Here is a 27,773-nt window from a genome sequence, read left to right as displayed (position 1 = left end):
TCATATTTTATATAGAAGAGTAAATTTGTGAACAAGTCACATGGACCACTTGGGTTGAAGCTTATCTTAGGGTTACCCTTAGGGAATTAAAAAGGTAATATGAATTATACGTGAGAAGAGAAAATAATGCCTTGAAATTTTTTTTATTTCCAGTCTCCAAATATTATCTTCTCTAGGGTAAAGAAGTATTCATCAGTATAATATGGAGAATATGGATAAATAAGGCATGATTCTTTTTATTCTCTTTTCTTTTGTTACTGTCAAATACAAAAACAAGTTTGGTCATTTGGTTCAATGCAAAAAATACAGCTCATGAGTAAGCATCTGTGATGGCCTTATCACAGCTACACAGGATGAACTTTAAAAATGTCAACTTGTTATATATCAGCTCTGCAGGAAAAAAAAGTAATTTTGCTCTTGGAAAGATTTTTCAACTACCACTCAATGTATTCTTTAGCAAACCTATAAAGCATAAAGATTTTTATAAAAGAACAAGGGCCAAGTGCAGCAAACATATTAGTCTAAACTTTTCTAAAACATCTTTTTACCAGTTGAGTAAAAATGACTTTTAGTCAGGTGCTTTTACTGAATTTTTTATAAATCTATATATCTAACTATACTCAAATAGTTAAAAATAGCAAAATTTCCTCTTACCCTTTTCATAAAGATGTTAATAGGGAACACTTTTTTTTTTTTTTTAAGATTCTATCTATTTGACAGAGAGAGAACACAAGCAGAGAGAGCAGCAGGCAGAGGGAGAGGGAGAAGCAGGCTCCCCTCTGAGCTGGGAACCCAATGCGGGGCCCAATCCCAGGGCTCTGGGATCAGGACCTGAGCTGAAAGCAGACACCCAACCCACTGAGCCACCCAGGTGTCCCAGTAAAGGATATTTTAGAGTCCTTCAGAGTTTACAGTGAACATGGCACAAGATAGTTGACAGTGAACAATCTCATTAATCTGTTCCATACTTTTGGCCTAGAACATGCTGGGAATACACCAAACAGATAAACCCATTTAAGTCCTCACCTCTGTATAGGGGCTCCTTAAGTCATGTTGTAGAATAGGGAAGAGGAAAAAGGAAATACACAGGACGTTAGTACTTTTAAGACCTCACTTACTTAGAGGAATGCAAGTAGAAGCACATGAGAATCAACATTGCATAAGTATTTGGATAATTTAGGTAGGACCGCTTCCTGGCCATTTCCTGACTTCCTCTTCTCCGCCACCCTTCACTGCCAAGACAGGGTGCACAGAAGCAACACCATTTCTGTTCTCCCCTGCCCTTCCTTGAGTTCCCTTTACATTGATCTTCTTCACACTCCAGCTTTTCCTGGGTTCTACACAGGAGACCCCTTGCCTTGCTACCTTCTTCTATCGGTCTCCTGCTTTTCTATTCATTGTTCCTGTGCCTCACCCAGTCAACAGGCCTTGATCATTTAAGAAAGCTATGCTCGGTGGCTCAGATGGTTAAGCGTCTGCCTGCAGCTCAGGTCATGATCTCCAGGTCTTGGGATCAAGCCTCACATGGGCTCTCTGCTCAGTGGTAAGTCTGCTTCTCCCTCTCCCCCTGACATTCCGCCCTGCTTGTGCTCTCTCTGTCTCTCTCTCTCAGATGAAAAAATAAAATCTTAAAAAAAAAAAAAGCCAAACTCTCCAGAACACTGCTTAAATGCTTAAAGTTAGAGTAAATAGAGAAAAGAATCAGTTCAGTAGATACTCAAAGAAGAAGGTACACTTAGCACATTTCACAGTGAACTTGTCCCAGGAGAATCATAACTCAGGCAGGACTCTCATGTCATTCTTTTAAACCCTTTTCTTTCATCACTGATTTAAAAGAGGACAGCTGAAATGCCTGGATACCCCAGGGGCTGGTGGTCTTTCCACTCAGTGTGGCTCTTAGATCTGGGAAGGGGATTCAAGCCCATGTGGCAGCCTGGGCACAGGCTCAGATAGGAGCAGTGCCATCACCGGTACTCCATACCGCATATCAGACACATTCATGGAGTCGTTCATCGGCGTCTCCCACCCAGCGATCTGTCACCCCCACAATGGTCAAAGCCCAGCAGCTGTCCGGTCTTACTTGTAGCCAGTCAGGACAAATGAAGTAGTCGTTTTGTTCATCTCCCCCTCTCTCCATGTGCTTCAGCTCTGACTCTGGAGGCCTAGTCTATCCTGCAGTAGCCAGTTTTGACCAGTGAACAGTGTGACAGTTTCAAGAACAGGGACTCCAGCCCTCTGGAGGTGGAAGGCTTTGGGGTAGATGTGTAGACATCTGCTCAGACCACATTCAGAAACTTGCTATTCCCTGACCACGTTAATGGTACAGGATTGGGCACCAAGGCACCCAAATCAAAAAGACCCTCAGATGTCTGAGGTAGAGATCAACATGGCCTAAGTAGGGGCAGGTGTCCTGAGAGACGGGTTATCATCATGGGAGCTTCTGCCAGGCTCGGTATCTAGTTCACGCAGGACTGTCCTTGCCCGTGGGCAGAAGGAGGGCAACAACAGTGCAGACTCACCTGCAGCCCCCTCTGCTCCTCCCCAGCTAGTATCCATCCATGAGGTCATTTAAATAGCGAGCCGTCTCAGGTTCAAGAAGTTTGTGAAAATTTCATTTTACATGCAGTTTTATCACTGAAGGAGAATTTTTTTTTTCTAAAATCATTTATTTATTGAATTTTCTCTGTTCAGCTGTTAGCACATTTCAGTTAGTCCCTGATTTTTTTCTTTAGGTAGTTTGTGTTCGTGATTTTTTTTTCTGTTTCTCGTTGAAATGTAAGTGGAATGTATAATAGTTCTTTTAATGTTAGGGTATTTTGTTGTTGCACACGGAAAGAAAAAATAAAATAAAGGTCAGATGATCGAAGGCTTTGTTGAGGACCCCACAGCAACATTCAGACTGAAGCATCATCACAAGGGTCCATCTAATGTTAAGAGTAATTTTACTTGACATGCGTGACAATTAACATGTCAAGCCGAATGCAGCCTCTCATTAGCCATTGCTTTATTGTGGAAATATTTATTGAGTGCTTGAGAACCATGCAGGACTACCACGTAGCATGGGGTACCAAACAAAACATGGGCTCAATAAATTTTTTTTTTTTTTTTTTTTTTTTTTTGCTGTTTTCCTGGCAATCTTCACTCTGGGTAAGGGCGTTGGTAGCAAGCTACTGCAGCTTCTAGTAGCAGAGCAATTGCGAAAGGTTTTGACTAAAGTGCTTCCTCATTGCCGTCGGATGCGCTGCAAGTACGGATCTCCTCTTGTCTACATTAACTTTCCATCAAGTGTGTAGAGATGGCCTAGTATGCTTATTTAGGGTGGTATGCTTAATATTGGAGATGATCCTGAGAAATTACAGATTTCTCAATATGGCATTCTAATTAAAACCTAATTAGCAATTCACTGTGCTGGAACTTAGGTTTTTCAGCATAGAAAAAAAAAATAATTTCACTCTGCATAGAAAGTAAAGATATATTTTTTGGAGACATTAGAATTTCAAAAATATAAGGCAGCACATGTGGAATTTAGAAATGTTAAAAATCTGAAGTGTGGGTTTCTCCATAGCTTTAAGCTTGAATGGTTTTATATAATCAGTGAGCTTGCCAAACAGTATCAAAAAACTCATTTTCTTCAAGTGCTTTATTTATCTTTAATAGAACCTTCATCACCCTGGTGTTGTAAATTTGGAGTGTATGTTTGAGACGCCTGAAAGAGTGTTTGTTGTTATGGAAAAACTCCATGGAGACATGCTGGAGATGATCTTGTCAAGTGAAAAGGGCAGGTTGCCAGAGCACATAACGAAGTTTTTAATTACTCAGGTAAGAAATCAATTAGAGATAGGAGAAAAAGATAATATTCAATATCAAATGTTACCACTGTTTTACTGCAGCTTCCTAGCCGTTTAGTCCCTGAGTCCCAAGTCTGACTTACACTCGGAAAGGAGGCGGGGGCTTATTGTATTATTTCGTTTCTATCTGTGGTCTCCAGAGCCCAGCATACCGAGTGAGTCATGCGCACGCGAGCCCATGTATTCAAACTACTCACGAAACTTTGAATTGCACAGTGACTGAGTCCTGGTTCTTTGAAAATATTCAAGAGTGGGTATTCCTGGAAGATATTACTGACATCTGTTATCTACACCTGTCTTGGTGGCTGTATCAGTACCATAATATGCTACTCTTTCCACTGACGTTTCCTTAGAAACCTGCTACGTGACCTTAGCTCATTTCAGTGTCTTGCGTATAAAGAGGCTTCACTGTTCACTGTGAGTTTTCTCATGGCCCTTCCAGTTTATGTCCTAGCAGAAAACATTTTGAAATAAACTCATAGACCAAAATAAGATTATTTTGACGATTTTCTTCTCTCTAGATACTTGTGGCTTTGCGGCATCTTCACTTTAAAAATATCGTTCACTGTGACCTCAAACCAGAAAACGTGTTGCTGGCATCGGCAGATCCTTTCCCCCAGGCAAGTATAAAAGCCTCTCTCAGCAAAGACGGCTGACGACAACGCCTGCTCCCCCGACAATGCCTGCTCCCTCTCAGTGTTCAAGGCCTTTATTTGTTTCACATTTTACCTGTTCGTTTTTCACCCATTGGTTTCCTTCTCAGACCTTGGGGACTGCAGCTTTGTCACTCTGGCTTCTCAGTGCGGCCTGCCTGAGTGCAGCCCACGCAGAGCCTTCTCATTGTGCTTGTTCAGCTGCTCCCGTAGCCCCAGGCCAAGGCTGACAGCACCAGCCAGGGAGCGAGGAGAAAGAACGCTCAAGAGTCCATCCCGGGGACATTTAAGTTCAGTGTTGTTCTGAGGGGCCAGGGCAAATGTTTCTGCTTTTCCTCAACTCAGAGGATGGAAAACTACTGCACGTCTCCCCAGGGAACCTTCTATCTGAAGTGACCTAAGGCGGCTGTGCTCTTGCTTCCCTGACATCTTCAGGTCCTGTCTAGGTTCCCATGCAGAGCTGATTTTGAGGATTATTGTAGGTAACAGGACAGGTCTCTATGCTGATCCCTCAACCTGTACTGATAATAAGCCCTTGCGTTCAGTCTGTCACTTCCAGATGCACGTGGTGTTTTTCTGCCGTGTAAAACAGTATTACCCACTTCTGAGTATACACATTTTCACATTTATCTCTTGGTTTTGGGAGGGAAGGAAGGGTGAATGTTTAGATGATTTTTTTTTAATGCATGAAAATATACTTCTGTACCAGTGCTTCAACCACTGTCTTCAAGTATATAAAATGGAAAATAGCTATTACTTCTATCATGCGTGAGAAATCTATACAATATGTGTAAAGTATTATAATTGTCTTTGGCAGACCTGGGCTAAGACACACAGACACACAATTTGTGACCTTACCATTTCTGCAAACCGTTATTACCAACAGGTGAAGCTTTGTGACTTTGGTTTTGCACGGATCATTGGAGAAAAGTCTTTCCGGAGGTCAGTGGTGGGTACCCCAGCTTACCTGGCTCCTGAGGTTCTAAGGAACAAGGGTTATAACCGCTCTCTAGACATGTGGTCTGTTGGAGTCATCATCTATGTAAGCCTAAGTGGCACGTTCCCATTTAATGAAGATGAAGACATACATGACCAAATCCAGAATGCAGCATTCATGTATCCACCAAATCCCTGGAAGGAAATCTCTCATGAAGGTAATATCTGCCTCTCAAAAAGGATAATGGTTTAATGCTTAAATGTTATACTGTTAATTCAGTTGTGAATTATTAGATTGTAATTTGTAAATTGTCCACTGGAATAGGGGCACAAGTTGGTTAAGGTGGGTTGGGAAAGAGTAGAGGACATGGAGACCAAAAACATCTTCTGATGAAATGTAGATATTTTATAGAGAAATTGAGTGATACATCTTAAGAGGCAAATGAAACACAAAGAAATTGTTAATACTTTGGCATATTGCCTTAGAACTTACAAATACTTAAACATTGATGTAATGGAAACAGCTAATCTCTATTAAGAGTAATCTTTTCTAAGCATATACCTGTTTCTGTGTTAAGCATTTTAATCTATTATGGACACAAGAACTTTATGATAGTGATATTTGAATTATCATATTATGTATTAGTATGCCAGTTCTTTGTGTGCGGATTTCCTTCATGTGACATTAGAATATATATGGTATTTTCTTTAGGAATTTCCCTGGTATTCTATATTTAGGTTGTTCCTATTTGATCCTTACATGTAATTTCTATGTGTATCTCTGATTGATTTCTTTAGGATAGATTGCCTTGGCAGTGTTGCATTATTTAAAATTAAATTCTTAAAGAATCTTTTCTTCTTCTAAAGAGAGAGAAAGAGTTTTAAAAGTGGCAGGGCCAGTCAGGGCAGAGAAAATGGCACACTCGGTGCTTCGGAGTAGAATTACCCAATGAACGTAATTTGGAGTTTATTAATTCTCACAACCGCCCCTTAAGGTAAGTTTTACTATTATACTTGGACTTGAGGAAAGAGCACTGAGGCAAAAGAAGGGACACCACAGGCCGAAATCACAAAGCTAGTAAGTGGCAGAGCCAGAATTTATACCCAGACAATCTGCACGTACATTCTTTAACCACCGGTTAATGACTGGTCCTCCTTTAGTTTTCAGGCCATGTCTAGCTCTAAGTTTGTTCAGATTTTTCGCCACTTTAAAAGGCAAATACAGTCATAGATAAACATCGGATACCTGTTACTGAATGCGGTGATTGGAAATTGGAATTGGAATTGGAATTGGGAGAGTGTGTATATAAACTGCCTGAAGTAATTAAGTTCTTAAACTACTGTTGGTATTAAATGGCAAGAGCTAGCCATTATCAGGGCTTTGAGTTACTATTAGCAACAACCTTTAACATCCTCTAATTAGTTGTAAGTCATAGCTGGATGGATATATCTTAAAGGAATCTGTGACCTACAAAAGAACTATCGTGTAGCCAAAGCACTAATGAAATATTTAGGATAATTTAACAGCGGCAAACAGCAAAGTATCATTATGTTTCCTTTCCAGAAGGCAGAAAGGTGGAATTATCAAATAACCTTGCGACCAGTATCCTTGTTAGGAAACACTACCTTTAAATATGGTTAACCGTTATGCTTGATAATACATGCAATCCAGAAATTAGGTAAAATGACTTGATATTGTTACCACAGTGCAAATCTGGAATACCTCTGAAGCCAGCCACATTTTCCAGTTATGCAGGAATAGGACATTGGAAAAACAGCCTCTGCATTTTAAAATCTTTTTCCTGGAGTAGTGGAGTACTTTTTCTTGAAGTAGTGGAATAAATGATGCTGCCTTTCTGGTACCATGGAAATGTGCTGGCCCAGCTGTGTAGATACAACTTATTGAGGCCAGAAATGAACAGCTACAGATTGTGAATGTTTAATTATCATGATAGTAGGGACCAGAGACCTACATATTAATGGCTCAAGAAACTATTGTTGGGAAGCCACCATATATGTGTGTGTGTGTGTGTGTGTGTGTGTGTGATCGATATATATCATATCTCCTAGGTAATATGAAATTAGAGGACAAAACATAAAATATTCTTCAAAGAACTTGAAGCTAAATGGAAAGATGTCAAGTCAAAGGAAGAAGAATCACTGTGGGCTTGACTAGTCAGAATTGTATTTTCAGAGGAGATGGAATTTAGGCCTCAAAAATTTGCAAAGAAAGAGATGTAACATTTCAGAAAGAGAATCACAAGGAAAATTTAAAAGGCATTTATATTTGACCAGGAAGTACGTATTTTACTTGCTATACATATTTCTAAGTGCTAAATATTTCCTACCACTCGGACAAAGTGATGTGGAAACTAGCTCGGATAGAACCTCACTTTTCTAAATGACTCTGATCTAGTATCAGTTTGGAAATTAACTGGGCTCTCTCCTCAGTATCTTCTTCTGACTCATCCTTGCCTTTGAGGCCCAAGAGTTGTACTACTTTCTAATTGAGGCTCTGGATGGCAAATGAGTTACCTAGCTGCTGGTGTATGAACGGAACTAATAGTTGAATATAAAAAAGTTAGTTAAAGATGTCATAATATTAGCTGAGGTGTTACAGAAGTAGTTACTGGCCTGGAGTCTATCCCACTATTTTGTTGAGAACAAATAATTCCCTCATGAAAAGTAATAACGGGCTAGTACCACATAATTTTAAGCACATGGGATCTGATAAATACACAAGCAAACTAATACTGGCAAAGGATGGTCGCAACTGATATTTAGTGAATTTTTAGTCTCAGTATATTTTAAGCCATGCCAGAACCACTAAGAATCCGGATACATGGAAATAAAACACTAAGCACCTCAGTGACTCTAAAATCAGAGGTAAGGAACAACAGTCAAGCAGTGTGAGTTACCATCCTATTTGCCATTCTAATTAGCCATCACTTAACCTTCTTTGAGCTTCGGTTCCTCATCTGTACCACAGCATAACGATCCCTGCCTATATAATGAGGTTGTAACAGAGACTGAATGAGATAAAGGATGTGAAAAGCATCTACAAAGCAGGTGTGGGGTGAACCAAGGACTTGGATTTAGGAGGAGGATAGAACAGTAAGCTAAGCAATTGCTCTGGCGGGTAACCAAGAATTGATTGTATAATTTTAGAAATTATATGCTAACTGATGTGCATGTTTCCCAAGTATTCTTCAGACATATTGGTAGTTGTATTTTTTTTTTCTTGGCATGAAAATGCAAAAGAAAAAAGAAAGTTGTAAGGTCTTCGTGGCATACATAGATGTGTCAGAATGAAAAATTTCCTGAATAATGCATTTTTTTTCTCTTAGTGTAGAAATGTACCTGATGTAATATAATACTGTATATTGGAGTGCTGGAGTTATCATTGTGCCATTTGAACCTCACAACAATCCTCCAATATATAACTTGTTTTAGTCTCTGTAGTAGAAAACAGAAAGGTTAAGTGCCTTGCCTAAAGTCACACAGTGGCAGGACTTGGACTTGAAAGTATTTGCCTCCATTCTTTATATCATACATTGTTGTACATGAAAGGGTGCTTATTTCTTATGGCTTGATGTTTAGGACCCTATAGAGAATATTTTAAGCTCATTCATCATTTTTGCTATGATAATATAATAAGCTGAGTACTAGCATTCTGGAGATGTGCTTACTAATAATTTAGCAGTGAATTAATTGATCTGGACTCTTGTGTGCAAATAATAGAAACCTATAACTAAGTTAAGCAGAAGATAATTTATTGACTCACACTACTGGGAAGTCCAGAAGGTGAACCTCGTCTCTTTGGATCCGGCGGTTCAAGTGCCCTGTTTCTCCATCTCTCATCATCTCTGCTTTACTTTATGATGGCTTCCTTCTCAGGTAGACCCTTCACGTGGCGCCAAGTGATCCCCGGCAGCCCCAGTCTTTACATGCCACTCACTGTACACGATCTCAGAATGGAAGAGTAATTATCTCTCAGTAGCCATAGAGTCTCTGAAAGGGGCACTGATTGGCTCTGCTTAAACCCCGTAATACCCTGGGAACAATCCCATTGTCACTGCAGGAGCCTGGCTTTGATTGGCCATATGGATGATGGAGAGCCTCTCCAGTTTGGAGAGAGTAAGTTCCTGCAGGGAAAGGATAGTAGGCTAAAAACAAACATAAAAGCATTAACAGATGTCCATTATAAAAATAGATTTTTTTGTGAATCAAGGTATGATTTGAAAAATGAGAAAAAATTTGAGAAAAACTTAACTTATCAAATGTTGCAGGTAAAAGGGAGATAGTAAAATTAAACTTTCAAAGAAAAAAATAATAGTAGCTAACACTTCTATAACATTTGCATTATAGCCAAGCACTATTGAAACACTTTTTTTTTTTTTTAAGATTTTATTTATTTATTTGACAGAGAGAGAGACAGCCAGCGAGAGAGGGAACACAAGCAGGGGGAGTGGGAGAGGAAGAAGCAGGCTCCTAGCGGAGGAGCCTGATGTGGGGCTCGATCCCATAACGCCGGGATCATGCCTGAGCCGAAGGCAGACGCTTAACCGCTGTGCCATCCAGGCGCCTCTATTGAAACACTTTACATACATGAACTCATTTAATCGTCCCCAACCTTTGAGTAGATACTATAAATGTTTCCATTTGGAAGCTGAAGCGGTCTAGACACAGAGGGTTAAGTGACTTGCCTGAGTGGGGCCAGGGTGCAAATCCTGTCAGCTGGCTCCAAGGTAGGTGCTCTTATCTACTACATTTACAACCTTGATTATCCTTCTAGTGGATTTTGCCATGCTGTCACATTAAATTTTTAATATGCTTTCACTAGCTTAGAGCTCCAGTAGCAACACAATTCTCAATAATGTCTTAAAATACAGGGAAACAAGATCATGTTGTGATAATGACCTGAGTTGAGAGCTCTTCCATTTAGTGTATGGTGATGATGTCCAAGTTACTTACTCTCATTGGTCTCAGTTTTCTCATCTGAAATATGGTGACAGTAATTCCTAACTCACTGGGTTATATTAAGTATTAAATGAAATTATACTGGAAAGTGCTTAGCACAGTGATTGACATAGCTAGATACCTTAAATATAATGAACACTTTCTATTTTCCAGTCACTTTACATGATCTATCTGTGTATCTGTCTGTATATATGTATTTAGTTATATACACACACCTGTATATAATTATATAAAGTTATATATGTAACTAAACATATATTTAATTACAGTTATATATAGTTATTCGTATATATAACCAAATACACACATTATAAATACAGTTATACAAATATAACTAAATAAGAATAAATGTATACAATAAAACATTCCAGAATGAATCGTATGATTACAAATAATTGCACAAGAGAAGACTTTAGGTAATCATGAGATGGGAGTTTGAGAACATTACAGTTTATTCTAAACCAGTGTTGTGTGTTCCATCTTGTTTCATTTCATTATTGTGACTACTAGATGGGCCTTTGACATCATCCCGTTTATGCACTATTACCCATCAGTGATTACACATGGCCTCACTCCCACATCTAGCTTTTATCACATACTAAGTTCAGTTTGGCCCTCAACACATCCATCCTATGACCTTTCTCAGTTCCTTGAAAGGACTTGTGAACCTATTTTAAAATATTTACTTGATTAGGCAAACTTACTTTATCTTATGGAAAGAGCAGCCCATTTTCACTTAAACATTTTTTAGATAATCAGATGAAACTAAGGAAAATGATGCCTTACTTGATCATGTGTCAGTAGGCCCTTCCTTTCATTGTATTTTTAGTAATTCCAAAAGAACAAGAGATAGACCAGGCTGTTCTCCATGTTTGTCACATCTGGTAAAATAATAAGCGTAAATCTTGGATGGACATTGCCAAAACATCAGGAAATTGCAAACAAGACTCTGTCTGTGACTTAAGAAGTAGATACCAGGGGTGTAGGGCTTAGAAATGGGAAATGGAAAAACTAGCTAATAGAACACAGAAGCATTTGCAAGGCAAGGAATTTCTAATAATTTTGCCAAAGAACCTTCTTGATTATGGCTCATTTTAAATAACCTATCATAGTCCAGCTCTAGGTCTATAGCAGGCATTTTTTTTAACTTTGGCATGCCAACCATTTCATCAGAGGAGCTAGTTAAAAATGGAGATTCCCAGGCTCCAACCCCATAAACTGCAATCCTGCCCTGAGAATGTAAAAAGTCCATGGATCACACTTTCAAAAAAAACATTGCTCCAGAGCCCTGATCCTCTGAAAGACCTGACAGCTGAACAGTGCTCAAAAAAAATTTTTTTCTATAAAATCACTTTCTAATTCCCAACCTCTTTTTGCATGCACATTTTCTTTATCAGATGTTTAATATCAGGACATGTAATTTGTTCCAACTGTTAAATCTATTTCAATATACATTGTCATGAAAGTAGTAAGAGTAGAAAAAGCTTCTTGACCAATTTCTTTTGTGAAGAATAAAAAAGAAAACATATAAACTCCAGGAAATACAGAAAGTTGTATAATAAAGTTACATACAATACAGAAGAAACTAACATATGTGCCATGATTTTGAGCAATTAAAGGAATGTGGGAAAAGAGAATTTTTTTAACACATGAAGATTCTCCTTTTAATGGACATAGGTTTGGAAATTTGATATTATAGGTTATAGGGTATAGGGGGCAGGGGTTATAATCTTATAGATCATAATACTTACATATAAATTATTCCACATGTTACTTATTAATTTAAAATTTTGGATAACCTTTAGACCAAGCATGTCTGACTTTATTATACTTATGCAAAAGAATTTGAGTAATGAAATATCTACAATGCTGAGAAGGAGGAAAACAGAGAAGAGGTGAAGAGAGCTCTAAGAGCCATAGCTGTCACAGAGTTCATATAAGATTCTGCCTAGGTGAATGGACTGAGTTATACACATTTACCTGTATGTGATTTAATATATAATTTAATCTTAAGAGTTAATACTTTTGAATAAATATTACATATATGTAATGTGTACATATCCCATATTATGTGCCAGGCACTGTTCTTAAATTACAAAGGTGGCCAGTACATTAATTTAGGATAATCTCATTACCTGGGGGAAGGAGAACAATAAGGTCAAGAAATCTGAAATGAAATGATTCATTGTCCTTAATGGAAAGGAATCGTTTTGTTTTGTTTTGTTTTGTTTTTAAGGTGGTTCTTCTCAAACTCTGTGATAAAGGACCAATTTTATTTTGTCTTAACTTCCAAACATATGGACCAGTACTTTGTAAAATAAAATAAATGTGGGGGCGCCTGGGTGGCACAGCAGTTAAGCGTCTGCCTTCGGCTCAGGGCGTGATCCCGGCGTTATGGGATCGAGCCCCACATCAGGCTCCTCTGCTGTGAGCCTGCTTCTTCCTCTCCCACTCCCCCTGCTTGTGTTCCCTCTCTCGCTGGCTGTCTCTCTCTCTGTCAAATAAATAAATAAAATCTTTAAAAAAAATAAATAAAATAAAATAAAATAAAATAAAATAAAATAAAATAAAATAAAATAAATGTGACAGCAATATCAAATTGCTATAAAAGTTTCCAAAGATTTAGTCTTAACTTTCCATACTTATCTCATTGTAGACCAATAAACAGTTCACAGATTGAAGGTGATCCATGGACCTCCTCTGTGTAGCACTGGATTAAATCAGAAGAAATTTTTTAAGTAGTTAAAAGAGGTAACCTCTGGAGAGTGGGTCTCATAATGAGATGTGAGGTTTTTATTTTTCATTTTGAGCTCCTTTTACTGATTAATTTAGATCTTTTACCAAGTACATGCAGTACTTTCATTACAAAATAAAGTGGGGTGCCTGGATGGCTCAGGCGGTTAAACGTCTGCCTCTTGATCTCAGCTCAGGTCTTGATCTCAGGGTCATGGGTTCAAGTGCTATGTTGGGCTCCATGCTGGGCATGGAGCCTACTTAAAAAAATAAATAAAAAATAATAAAAATGAACAAAAGTGTGTGAGGGGAAAAGAAGGCTCGAGAAATAAATAGAGTACAACCTTTATATAACTATACTTCTTCTGTGCCTGGTCTAACAATGTCTAAAATTTTAAATATACGAACAATATATGTAATATTTTATATGTAAGTGTTATTCACCAAATAGCGAGGGTTATGTTTCCTTTTCCATAACACCAGCCCTTGCATCTTGACTGGGCAGATGAAGAAGGCATAACCTTCACTCTCTAAACCTGTGCCCACACAAAGGAGAATTTTCAAGTCTCAAAGTCAAACAAATTCTCTTTTCCTATATTCTTTCAGTTGCTCAGAATCATAACATACATCTTAAACTATTCTTTCTTATGTATGGCTTAAGTAGGTAGCTTCTGTTTTCCCCAGAGTTTACTCTTAGAGGAAGAAGGAAAGTGACATAGATAACCGAGTGATGTGGATTGTATAGCTGGTCAAGTGTGAGATATCATTTGTTCCAGTGCAAGTCATCTCACCAGAATGATGACAGACTTGCTGCAATGGGAAAGCATTTATTTGAGTAAAAAGTACATGTCCATCATTGAATTGAATCCATGTGTTCAATTAGAGACACACGGCAAATCCGAGGAAGGTTATAGTTGACTGTGAAGATCACCAGAGAAATTACTATTTTTTGTCTTCTGAGTTTTCATATTCCTTTACGTGCCATTAGGGAGGCAAGCAGGCAGTAATCAACACAGAGGCAACCTTGGAAATTGTCTCACAATGAGCCCCCAAACCCCCGCAGACAGAGATCATATTCTGTATTCACAGGTGAAGTCTGAAGAAGCACCTACTCTCAGATCACCTGCTGTGTTGTTACTGCTCAACTCCAGAGTCACGTGGTTAGTTGGTATTATCAAGAATTAAGAGCTGACATGAAGCTTTGACATTCCACATACAGAAGTGGGGAGGGGGAGGAAAACCCCCGGCATGAATCCTGTAGCTTGTCTTCAGTTCAAAATGATCAAATCACGGTGATGCCCCAGTGACATAGGTTTTTTCCACTTGTGTACTCGAATAGCCTCAATGTTAGTATTTCTGCCTCCTCGTTTCCCTAATAAGCATAGCTGTAATTTATTCTTCCAGTGGGTCTCAATCCCTTGGTGACATTTATGCACAGTGTAGAAGATGTGGCATCTCAAGTCATGGAATGGCTATCATACCACTAAATTTATCAAAGCATCTCAATTTTACTTTACAAGCAATTTTTACCATTCAGTGTGGTTAATTCAAATAAAATTGGTCACAAGTGTGTTTTTCCCCCAGAAATTGAAGATGAAAAAATACAGCCAGTACAAACACAAAGCAAAGCTAAATAAAAGCCTAGCACCAAGAATACCACATGGTATGTTTTCAAAATCCAGCAGTGTTCCAGAACGCTAAACACTTACATTGGAAGTAGCACTTTGCCATGCAAAGGAACCAGCTGTAGGTCCCTCTTGCACTACATATTGTTCAAAACAAAAAATAACCCCATTGAAAATAAGCCTCGGGTAGATGAGACCCAGAAATCCAATGGTATAAGAAACAAAAGAAAGACAATGGTCATTTTAATAATTAAACTCTGTTTGTAACAGTTTATGAGGCTTGCAGATACAGCAAGCCTGCGGAATATTAATGAATAGATTGATTTGTCAACATATTAGCACCACTGTCAGACATAACAGCACGGAGGAGATGTGAGGGGACTAGCCAGTAAGCTGCTCCAAAATGCTTGATTGAGTGCCAGGAAATTCTATCACGATTGGTAAACTGAAGTGAATTATGTGGGTTCGAACTTCCACTGGGGTTTAATAATCCCTACTTGGAATTCCGGAGTTACTTACCTTTATTTATTTATTTATTTATTTATTTATTTATTTATTTATTTATTTATTTAAAGCCATGCACTTCGTTCAATAATAAGGAACTTTAAAATCATGAACCAAAGGCATACGGTGATTTTTTTAAAAATCTACTAATAGAGCGAAGTCTTGATTCTGTATGTATGTGTATGTATACGTGTATTTCAAAATCCAAATGAGATAATATTTGAAAAGATGTACCACCAGGAAAGGAGTCATTTATTTTGATAGCAAGTAAGACAAAACTAATAGAATTTTCTCTAAAATATGGTAATTTGTAGAGAGAAACTGCTGAGAAGTTTGAGCAAGAATATTGGCATTTAAAAAAAAAAGAATATTGACATTTTAGGTGCTCAAAAATTGGCTATTTGCCCCCCAAATGGAAGTGTTTCCTGTATATCTCAATTATAAAATTAAAATTTCACTTATGAATGTATATCATAGTTGAGTTGAAATATGACATTTGAAATGTCAGGGTAGAGGAACAGTAAAGTTCTAAGTATTCTGTGAGTTTGCTTTCTTCAATAATGACACAGAATATGTCAAAATATAGCATGTTAAAAATTTTACTTAACCCCTATACTGCTCTATAGTACCAAGATATCAAGTAATTACCCAGAACATTCTTAAATTGCCTCAGTTATAGAAAATACAGGGTTTCAGGGGTGCCTGGGTGGCTCAGTCGTTAAGCATCTGCCTTCGGCTCAGGGCGAGATCCCGGCGTTATGGGATCGAGCCCCACATCAGGCTCTTCTGGTGGGAGCCTGCTTCTTCCTCTCCCACTCCCCCTGCTTGTGTTCCCTCTCTCACTGGCTGTCTCTCTCTCCGTCGAATGAATAAATAAAATCTTAAAAAAAAAAAAAAAAAAAGAAAATACAGGGTTTCATGAGGAGCCCTGTTTCTTCTGGAATTGACCCCAGCACAATGAGCAAAAATATCTCAGTGTTTATATCCACTGTTGAACTAGCCAGCTCCTTTTTCCAAATAGAGCCTCATCTCAGAGGTTTGAAAGCAGCCATTGTGTCACCCCTGAGCTTCTCTTCTCTTCTCTTGGGCAATCAGCTTTTCCTTTAGTCTCTTGTTCACTCTGGTCCAAACAATCACATCTTCGTTTATGTTCTTTTGAAATTGAACCCCAAAACTGTTCTCACGCAAGGTTCCATGAGCCTTATTAAGGGTAAACTGAAGCCACCACTCCCTCATGATAAAGAATACATTTCTTTTAGCATGACATAAAATCACAGTTGAGTTGGGAACAATAAGTAAACAAATGTTGAGTTTACTGTGCATTTAGAACCCTGAATTCTTTCTCATGAATGTTGTCGACAAGCCAGGTTTTCCAATTCTGTATTTAGACCTTTCCTTGACGGCTGGGGAAGTGGGACCTAAAAAGAGGAACTTTCTCTGGGTTTGCATCTATCCATTCAGGGGCCCTTTGGGCAATATTAAATGAATTATTAACTACTGTCAATATTCGGATACCTCTAGTTTCTTGCTACTCAAAATGTGGTCTAAGGCTCCTCCTGGGATCCACTAAAAGATAGACTGTCAAGTCTTACCCCAGATCTACCAAATCAGAATCCCCAGGTTGGGATCCCTGGATTATTCATATGCATGTAACAGTCTGAGAAGCATGGCTTGGCAGAGTTGTTCTCAACGCTAGCTGCACGTACTAGCAAACACTTGAGGTGCTTCTAAAAATACCTGGACCCGGAAGCCCCTCCCTAAAGATTTTCACTTGAACCTGCAGGTTGACTATTAGCATTTTTTTAAAAACCAGAAACTCGGAAGCTTCTCCAAAGGATTTTAATGTGCAGTGAAAAAGGAAAAAAAAATCCACCCGAACATCATTACGGTCATATATTAAATGTATTTTGATTTGTACCTTAAATTTTGAATCAGTTCGGCATCAGTTTGGGGGCTGCTGTATACCGTGTTTAAACAATTCATAATTTCCAAGATTGTGTTTCCAGTCTTCAAGAGGGAGTGAAGCTGAATTGTAAAGCAAAGGCCTAACCATTGATATGGTAACTTTCTTCAGAGGAAAGAACTGGAAAAGGAAAGATGCCGACTTGAGTCTTGAAAGGTCCCGCGCTTCATTGGATTGCGGTCATTGACTCAGAACAAGTAAGAGGATGATTTCCAGCGGCCTTGTTTGCTGCCGGCAGCCTCTGGTTTCAGCCCAGGAGGAGCGGCCCAGTTAGTGTTGCCGGGCAACAGCTTGCTGGGTTGAGAGCTGGAATGTGAAGGGTTGCAAAACGATTTTTAAAATAAACACACAACTTACCATCAGCATGAAGCAAACCAAGAGAAGTACTGAGCACTACACTGTGACAGGCAGTGAGGCAGAATCGAAAGGGGAAAAAGAAAACACCTCATTGAAGGCAAGGAGCTTAGTGGTTGACAGATGATGGCTCCATCACTAGAATAATAGTTCTGATCTGGTTTCCTATTTGAAAATTTGTACCTGACTAATTTGTGGGTGGACAGAAGACAGTGTGGGAAAAATTTTTAAAAGGTACTGTTTCTGGAAAAAAGAGGTCAGCCCATGGGATTCACAGGTAATTTCTCTTCTGTAAAATCAACATTGCAAACTAACATGATCTGTGTTGCAGATATTCTCAGCATTATTCTGATTTTCTGTTAGAAGTCACCAATCCTGTGATCGATTGCATTTTATAGAGTTGTGATGTCTTTCCATCCAGGAATATGTTTAGCCAGTATAGTACAAACCATATGCACATAATGTGGATATTAAAACTTAGAGCCATTTAAATTTCTAATGAATGTATTCAATCTACCAAATGCCGTTTAGCAAGCATTTTTCTAATGCACTGAATGATGCATTTTATTTTAAATGTTTGTGAAACTTACGTGCAAAAATCAGTACATAATCTGTGTGACCTTAAAGGAGTTAAAATCTAGCGGGAGGAATGGGGGGAGGACAGGCATGTACTGAGATAATACAAGATGGGAAATGGGAAATGACTGAGAGGTTTGACCTGCGGAACCTATTATATATTCAAACATGTCCAGTTTTATTCATTTGGTAGGATTTTCTCTAGGTTTTGGAGAACTTATTCTTTTTTTTTTTTTTTTTTTTTCAGAGAGGGGGAGAGGTTGGGGAAGGGGGAGTTGCAGAGGAGTGGGAGAATCTTAAGCAGGCTCCACACGCAGCATGGAGCCCAGCATGGGGCTCATCGCACAACCCTGAGATCATGACCTGAGCCGAAATCCAGAGTCCAACGCTCAACCCACTGACCCACCCAGGCGCCACACAGAGAATCTACTCTGTCCATACACATGATACTTGCTTCGAAATACAGAATGGCTGCAATGTAGTCTCTACAATTTCAAAAATAATTCTGAATTTCGATGCCAGAAGAAAATGGAATCCACACAATTCGCACTCTGGTAGAACATTTCATTTCATATTAAAACATAGAGCCCTCCAGCACCTGCATACACAATCGGTTTTGTTCCGATATGCTTGTACACCTGGCAAACAGACTACCCAGAGTTTTAGCTATCCTAACATCTGCTGAAACTTCCATTCCAGCAAAAGAGAACGTCTGATTAAATTTTCTTTTCGCTTTCCTGACATTTTATTCTCTCAGCTGATGGGGCAGTGAGAGAAATTGCTGTACGGGAAGTTAGGGGGGAAGTAACCATGTTAGCCAAGAATTTATTGTAGCAAAAAAGAAACACCAGGCTTCAAAAAACAGATTTTCTTTTCTCTTGTTTTCCACCTTATAGGAAACGTTAGACTCCATGGCTAGAGATGTTTTAGAAAGCACAAAGCTGTTTTGCTCATGAAGCATAAGGGATTCTTTAAAAATGAAAATTCGAACCACACAATTGCTTCAAATTTTCCAATAACAAAGAAAAAGGGAAGACTTCCCACATTGCCTCTGTTGCGGGATCATGGGCACGAAGGTCAAGAAAGAATTCTTAAAACGTTTTATGGTGCAACTTCATAATTTATTTAAGTAACACAGGGACAGGACCCGTGGGCAGAAAGAGGGGCGCTTTTGCTGAATGAAGCTGGTGGTTATATGCTTAGTGCTCAAGGGGGAGGGTGCAGGAAGTAGTAGATCATACGTGTCTTCTTTGAATTTCTACTTTTAAAACTACTTTCCCAAGATTTCTCTGGTGCTTATCTTTCAGTTCGATATTAACTATCGGTGAGATAGGCAGTCATGAGACCAGCATGTATTTGATCTTTATTGAAATTCTGCAGGCGATAGGTCAGCCTTCTGGTTAGATAAAGGTGAACATTTTTCCACTTCTGTCCCTCATCACCTTGATGTGGCTGTCCAAGCTGTTTAGAGACCTTGGATTGAAGATAGTTTATGAATAACAGGGAAGGAAGGGATTGGGTTTAAGGAAGAGAACACAACCCTCAGAATATTAGAGAGGCTAACTCCCAGAATAAATGGGCAGATACAATCAGAAAGTAATCCTACCAGTCTCTGAAAAAGTTACCATGTTTACTGCAAAGAGAAGGAGAAATCAGCCACTGCCTATTTTTCTCCTGTGCTCTTCAGGGAGGGTTGGGGGAGTCTTCAAACTGAGAGAATAAAGGGAGGAGAGTGTGAAACAAAAAAATATAACCCAAGGGAAGAGAGGATTTCCTGCATAGCTTTGGCCCTAGCCTGTGTCAGCTGTTTAAAATGGCATCTGCTGATTGCCCAAAACTGTGCAACACTGTGTTGCAATAAACTTCAACTCTTGAAAGGCTGGTATTTGGATATATTCTTTTTGCTATATCTAGGGAAGGAAGTGCAAGATACCAAGATTTTTGAGACACTATCTCCTCCTCCAATGTCCCTTGTTCATGAAACTATGGAGACCTCTTCAGGTGCAGATCCTCGTGGAGCTCTGGGGAACGTGGAGTTTCTGTCTCCTTCTACCTCCCCCTTGGGCACTGGTGTCCTGCTTTGCTGCGGTGCCAGCCTGCACCTTCCCTTCTGACTTTTCCTTCTACGGCAGTCCTCTTCTTTACTCCTGTTTCTCACAGCCAGACCCAGACCGTGCTCCCTGTCTCCTTTGCTTGGTTTTGAGAGAAATTCACAGAATGGCCCAATTTTGTATCTTTTTCTCCCATTTTTCTCTCCCTCCCCTTCATCCCCAGCATTCCCTCTAGATCAGATTGCTGAGTCTTGATTTAAGTTTGGGAACTGGAGTTGAGACCCCCTTCTGGACTTTGCTTCTGACTGCTGACTCTCTTGGGACAGCTGGGGCTACTCCAGTTTTACTAGGCTTTTGGCTCATTTGTTACTGGCTTTCTCTTCCCTTAGCTTGGCTCCTCTACACTCTTACATTATACCTAGCAGTTTCTGCTGGGCATTAGCACCTGGGGGGAAGTGTCGTATCACAGGAGGAAGGACACTCAATAGCAGCTATAAATATGATAAAAGTTCAGGACTGCATATTAAAGAAGCTCACAGTGGTGTTCTTAGAGCCACTGTAATTTTTAATAAATCATGGATAAAATGAGAGAGATGCCAGGATACTTAAGACAGGCCAGAGTTCTCTGAATTTCTGAAAGGGGGAAGAATGAATTCTGAAGTCATTCAACAAGAAGCTTAACATTTATCCTTGGCAAAATCCTAGACTGAATGATTGAGTAGATAGTGTGCAAACATTGAGAAAACAAATCCTGGCCCTTAGAATGAAATGACTAAAAGTCAGTATTAGTCAATATTAGTTTACTTAAATTTTTTTCCAGAATAATTGAAATTTCTTTTTAAATAAATAGAATGGTAGAATGAGTACTACTAAAGACGAATGTGCCTTGACTATAATAAAACGTTTGGAAAAAATCTCCCACAATTCTTTGGAAAAGATGATAAAATATGGACTGGATGGTAGTACTCCTGGGAGGCAACATTGCCTTTTTTGTCAGCCTTGCTCAAAGAATAACCAGTAGGCATGGTGATTGGGAGTGCGATCTAGGATAGAATCAGCCAGCCTGATATTAAAGTATTTTCCTGACAAAAACGTTTCCTAATAATCTAATTCATACGTAGCAGATAGACTCATTTAGTTTGGAAGTGGTAGAAAGCTAGGACGTTAGCCCTTATGACAGGAGGGACACATATCACATTCAGAATAGTCTTTGAATGCCAAAATGTTGAGTTAAAGTCACAGAAGCACGCATGTGTATGTATGTATGTATGTATGTATATGTGTGTGTGTGCACGCACATAAGAACATAAAAGTGTAGTAGAAACATAATTAAGAAGGCTTTAATGTTCATAATTAGAAAAAAATTTTAATTTAATTGATTTTAACATTAATATCAGTTAATTGTAATGAGTTAATACTATGATCTGGTTGCTATATGCCATAGTCTTTAAGAGCAGGGGCTTTGGAGCCAGACCTCTGGGTTTCAGCCTCAGTTCAGGAGCTATCTGACTTTGGCCAAGTTACATGACCTTTTCCTTTTATATAAAGTGGCAGTGAGGATAATAACGACTTAAATAGAGTTGTTATCAGGACTATCTAAGAATATGAATGTGAAATTGAAAAAACCCTCAATTCTAGGCTATCTGAATAATATCTGTGTGTACAAATAAGTCTGTTACTCATGAGAAAGCTTCGGTCAACAATGAACAGGAACACTGAGAAGAAGGTAGTGAATGTCAAAACAAGGGTGCCCGGGAAGACTGAGGAGAGTGAAGGACAGCTGAAGGTACTGGAGAAGGTGAAGCGAAGGTGAATTGCTGTCCCTAAGACATGAAAAGCTGTCAAACAGAATAGAACCAAGTTAATATGGGTTAGTTATAAAAAGACAACTTGAAAAACTGTCAAACAGAATAGAACCAATTAATGTGGGTTAGTTATAAAAAGACAATTTGGGGCAAAACATAGGAGAAATGAATTCTTGTCACTAGTGTCATATAACTCATTGACCTATGAAATAGACTGGACCATTGGAGATAGTTTTATCCTCTCTCCAGTGTGTGTGTGCACACGTGCATGTGCGCCACACTGTGCCTTTGCAACTTGATTGGGAGGTTTTTAGGGTTAGAGCTTGATCCTTAACTTTTTTGTTCCCTAAGTAATTGGCAACAGTCATTCCTTAGGGAAGATTTGGTGAATGAACGGGTGAATAAATGAACAGTTGACACAGGTGAAGAACATAGCCAGTAAAGAGAACATTGTTAAAACAAAACAAAACTTTAGAATTTCTTTTAAAAATGGGTTTAGTGAAAGGCATTTTGGATAGTACAGTTAATGCTGGATTGCATGACTTGATTAATAAAAAGGATGTTTTAAGAGCTCCAGAAACAGCGATGAGTAGAATGGAGCTCTCAAACGCTAATGGTGGACCTATTTCCGAGTAACACCAGGTGTGCAAAGTTAATTATCCCTGTTTTTTTCTACTAAGAGCCCCAAAATATGTTTATAAACACACAAATACACACACATATATTTATATGCACATACGAATTCCTTCTAATTCTCTCCTTCTATCCTAAACTATTTTCTCTTGGTGGTACTTGCCATTATTTTGCTGTGTTTATTCACATAGCCTGGGTATTGCAGCTGAAGTCAGACTTGTGATTGTGTGCTTCATTCAGCAGAAAAAATTTTCCATCTCCACATATTCCATTCCCTTCAGACACTTACAGTTTCTCCTCTGGCAGTATGTCCTTTCCCATCAGGCAGTGTGGTTCACTGTTGGGGTGCATTTGGGCACAAACCAGACCTTTTGTTGAGTTACTGTACTCCTACCTTCCTAATTATAGAATTCAAAGCAGAATGAGTGAATTAATAACGTGTATTTATTGCCTGCAGGGTCTGGGGAAGCGTAATGCCGTGGTGCACTTAACGGTAGCACATAAGCTCTCCCATCTCCCTTCATCCTCCATTTTTGCTCTGTGACTTCACAGCAGCAAGAATGGAAGGTGCACTTTACTCACCAGTGAGTAAATCATGTGAATGGATGTTTTAAAGCAAATGCCCAATACACAGTTCACTGAGAGAACTATACTTTCAAAAGCTCTCTGGGAACACACACGTGGAATTTGAAATCGCACTAAGTACTGTGTTTCCTGAGGTATCATAGCTAAGGCAAGGGTGTATGGGCCTAGACAGCATTGAAATGTGTGCTATTGCATTTACTTTCTCCAATCAGAGAATTCTTAGGTGTTTGATTCTCCAGCCGTTCAAGCGTGCAGACAAATACTTGGAGTATTAGTATCAAAGAAATAGAACTCTGGATTACCAAAAGACTGTAGAAGTAATTTCTTTGCCTGATAATGACAAGGGTTGTGATTCATTCTGTTTGAAGCATTCTTTGTCCAGTTGCCTCTGGACTCCTGTGATCACCTGTATTTGCAGATCCGTAGAGGCTGACGTAGACCATACCAGAGAGTCAGAGCCACCTGAGTCAGGATTTGGTGGTTGGAGAAGTTGGGGAATTAATTCACATTTTTTTATATCAGCTACCTGTTTGATTAAGATTTGAAGGGGAAAGATCCATCTCTCAGGAAACCTAATGACCAGGGTAGGTTAAGGGTAGAAATTAACTCTGGTGAAATGTGAATGCTTCTATTGGTTTGGCAAATGTCACTAAGCTCTTTTTTGGGAAGAAAATGCTAAGATGAAGGAAGTATGGGAAGTTATTACAAGAATGAGTAAGAAGTGTAATGGTGAATTTAATAAACAATGAACTATAAATAATCTAGGCTGAAAATATAATTTTTACAAAGGTGAGGGAAAATTCTGTCTCATGGTACTATAGGTAACTCAGGTGCCTTGTAGACCAGATAGCTAGAAGAATCACTTTTTCCCCCCTAAATTACATTCTGTAGGAGTTCCAATCAGAGTCAGAGTACTAAGCTGGATAAACTGGTTCTAACCTCATAGAATAATTCTTGTTAGACAAGTTTCTTTCCTGTCTTCCTCTGGAAAACAATGAAGGCTGGTATAATTCCAATTCAATGGATATTTTAAAAGCAAAGTGAAAGAGACCAGAGTGTTTTCCTATTGGGCCATTGGTGTTTAGGCTCTGAGTCTATCCTGAGACTTGGCCCATGTTATGTTTCGTTTTATGCCTTTTAAATTGGGTGTCCATATGTCTGTCATTTGATTCAAGACTATGAAGCCTATTATGTGTATTTAAACTTTAAATACATTTTATAACAAAATTAATAAATGCTTTCTCTTGAATATAAGTTGTATCCTGCAGTTAGTGCAAGAAACAGTTAAATGATGTACATTTAAACAAAACTCCTACTTTAGAAAAATGTATTAAAGACCAGACCAAGGGAAATTCACATCATATTCACAAAAGACTCAGACTTCCTCCTCCATAATTATTTTCAATTTCAGATTTTAACATCCAAAATAAAATGAAGGCCAAGGTTTTAGAATTCTCAAGAGGTATTTTCTTCAGGTTCTAGTGCCTGTTATCACTATGCTGCATTTAACAGTGTGAAATAGCAGATGTGAAATAAACTGTAAATGAATTATGCATATGTTCCAGATCTGTCATGTTTTTATCAATAATTGAAATTTTTTTCAGCCATTGATCTTATCAATAACTTGCTGCAAGTAAAAATGAGAAAGCGCTATAGCGTGGATAAGACCTTGAGTCATCCTTGGCTACAGGTAAACATCAGTTGCTTTTTCCCAATCAGATGGACTTCTAAATATTTATAAGATTTTGGTATTATATGTAAAAATCTTTTGTTATATTCTTAAAAGTGTTATTCTTATATCAATTTGTTTGCCAAAATGCATGCAACTTCTTAGGATTTAATAAGAATTTAGTGTTTCTAAATCTCCCTTTCTCTCTTTCTCTCTCCCAAGAATATTTGACAGGGGAGAAATATACCACATTACACACTCATGTACGTGCACTTACACAGGCACCAAAAATAAAAACAGAAGAACAAAACAAAACAAAATCTAAGGGTCATTATAAAGCTCCAAGGACCAGATTTCAAGAGCGTCTGTATGTGTAATCCTGAAAAATGTCCGAGCAGATGCCCATCTGGTCATGCACTGTACTCATTGGGAGGCTGCATTTTTAAATCCTGGGCTAATATTCACGGGACAAATGCATGGCAAATATAAAGTATATGCATGTGTTTGTTTCCTCATATATTTATTTTCACATTAAACTTAAACATTAGAAAAATGATACTATGCAATACTGAGGGATTATTTGTAGGCATTAAATTTCAGAGGAATACCAGTATTCCTAATTGTTCGATTGCAAGCATCAATTGCCCACTCTTTGACGCATGATATCATATTAACAGTATGCATTTGCAGAGTTTAGGTAAATAGGAAGGCTTTGGTGCTGAAGTTGTCACCTCAGGGTGTCTGATGAAAGACATAGCACGGGTAGAGTGGAAGGGAAAAGGGTAACCCATCGGTTGTGGGAACTGACAAGAAATGAAACTGTATTTTAATGAGTTGTAATCGTCTCTATGGTAATATTTTGGAATTTCTTCCTCAGGATTATCAGACTTGGTTAGATTTACGAGAGCTAGAGTGCAAAATCGGGGAACGCTACATCACCCATGAAAGCGACGACTTGCGGTGGGAGCAGTATGCAGGCGAGCAGGGGCTGCAGTACCCTGCTCACCTGATCAATCCGAGTGCTAGCCACAGTGACAGTCCTGAAACTGAAGAAACAGAGATGAAAGCCCTCAGTGAGCGTGTCAGCATCCTCTGAGTTCCATCCCCTATAATCTGTCAAAACACTGTGGAATTAATAAATACATACGGTCAGGTTTAACATTTGCCTTGCAGAACTGCCATTATTTTCTGTCAGATGAGAACAAAGCTGTTAAACTGTTAGCACTGTTGATGTATCTGAGTTGCCAAGACAAATCAACAGAAGCATTTGTATTTTGTGTGACCAACTGTGTTGTATTAACAAAAGTTCCCTGAAACACTAAACTTGTTATTGTGAATGATTCGTGTTGTATTTAATGCATTAAACCTGTCTCCACTGTGCCTTTGCAAATCGGTGTTTTTCTTACTGGAGCCTCAATTTGGGTAAGAGTCTATAGAACTGTCCATGAAATAGTTCTGTCCTGTGTGTCCCATTGGCGTTGTCATTATAAGGAAACTCTTGAAGAGTAGATTATTACCAGTTCTATGAACAACTCCAAAACTCACGTGGAAAAAAAAGCGAATGATGGGGGATTGAAGATGGACATGCAATCCTAGACACAAATGCATGGAAGAGTTTACTGTATAGTTTCAAGTCCTTTGCCTGCCTGGTGTGCCTCAGGATGTTCAAACTCAAATAAGTGGACCTAGGTGCGCCTACTACTCATAAGCCTAAATGCCTTAGAAATGTAAACTGCCGTCCGTGTATTACAGATATGTCCCCCTTTCTTACAATACCCTCTGTACTATGGAAAATCAGCAGCTAAGCAACCTTTTGCCTTTGTGTATTTTTCAATAATAACAAATAAATATTCTTGTCAAAGAATGTGTCCACCTGACTGAATCATTTTCATTTGCTTTCAGGCCATTTAGGAGCAGAGGTATCTGCTCAAAAAGCAGACAAAGTCTCATGGTTTAGAATTTAGCTTTACTCTGAAGCCTAAAAGTATGTTTCGAAGTGTAACGAAGTATTTGTCTTGCATGTCATCTGGTTTCCAGGAGAAAAAAGAGCTCTCAAAGAGAACAACAACCAAAGCCACACAGGAGACTTGGCGGTATAAGTAAGACTATTACAAATGGCAATTTCGATGTAGCTTCCTGATTTATTAGTCAGTATAAAACCAGGATTGATTACAGTAATGGCTCTAATTTCTTTCTATATTATTTAAACAAGAAGGTTCTAAAGTGAACTACAAAAACACATGAAGCCTGGAGAATAATTCCTAAAGAGAAAGCCACCTAAGGTAAAGTTCTGTAGCCTGGGAAAGAGAAACTAATATTGGACTTAACAGACTTTGGGGTAAGGAGTGGATAATGTAGGCTGTTTTTCTTTGTGGAAAGATGGCAAAGCATTATTGTGTATTATTGTTACTATTTACAAATACGGGGTAGAATAGTTGGATCTTTCCAGTGGTTAGTCACTATTTTGTATTATTACCTATTCCTTACTATTTATCCCTTATTCTGAGGGCTTTGAAATTTATGTCTCAGGACACCAATGGAAACTTTTCAGGCAGAAGAGTAAGCAACATCATAGAGTTCACTCTGCCAGCAAGACAAAGTCTGGATAGAAGCCAGGATAAGGAGTGAACCAAAAGACCAGCAAAACTATTACAATAACCTTCTGGGATGATGAGGACCTAACGTAAAACAGGAGTAAATAGAATTTAAATGTGGAATTTAAAGAAATCTAGAATGAATCCTAGGTTTTGGCTTGGATGATTGATGGAACTATTAATCAAAAGGAGCCTTAGAAAGGGTGAGTTCACACTTGAACATGTTGAATGTAAAGTTCTACAGGACACCAAGTTTGGGATATC

General features: G+C 38.7%; 1 protein-coding gene across 4 annotated transcripts in view; it reads left to right on the top strand.

Annotated features, from left to right (window-relative positions):
* Positions 1–26,783, top strand: part of PRKD1 (protein kinase D1) — a 310,996-nt gene extending 284,213 nt beyond the window's left edge. For all 4 annotated transcript variants that reach the window (XM_087859001.1, XM_045802631.2, XM_087859003.1 and 1 more), the window contains 5 exons: positions 3,658–3,819; positions 4,370–4,468; positions 5,388–5,655; positions 24,851–24,936; positions 25,793–26,783. In XM_087859001.1, coding sequence (XP_087715127.1) covers positions 3,658–3,819; positions 4,370–4,468; positions 5,388–5,655; positions 24,851–24,936; positions 25,793–26,011 — 834 coding nt within the window. In that variant the 3' untranslated portion in view covers positions 26,012–26,783. The remainder of the gene's footprint in view (positions 1–3,657; positions 3,820–4,369; positions 4,469–5,387; positions 5,656–24,850; positions 24,937–25,792) is intronic.
* Positions 26,784–27,773: the final 990 nt, after the last annotated feature.

This window comes from Ursus americanus, chromosome 35 (assembly GCF_024610735.1).
Source record: "Ursus americanus isolate L20-20 chromosome 35, mUrsAme1.1.p, whole genome shotgun sequence".
NCBI classification, from domain to species: Eukaryota; Metazoa; Chordata; class Mammalia; order Carnivora; family Ursidae; genus Ursus; species Ursus americanus.
This window is presented reverse-complemented; position numbering and strand designations above follow the sequence as displayed.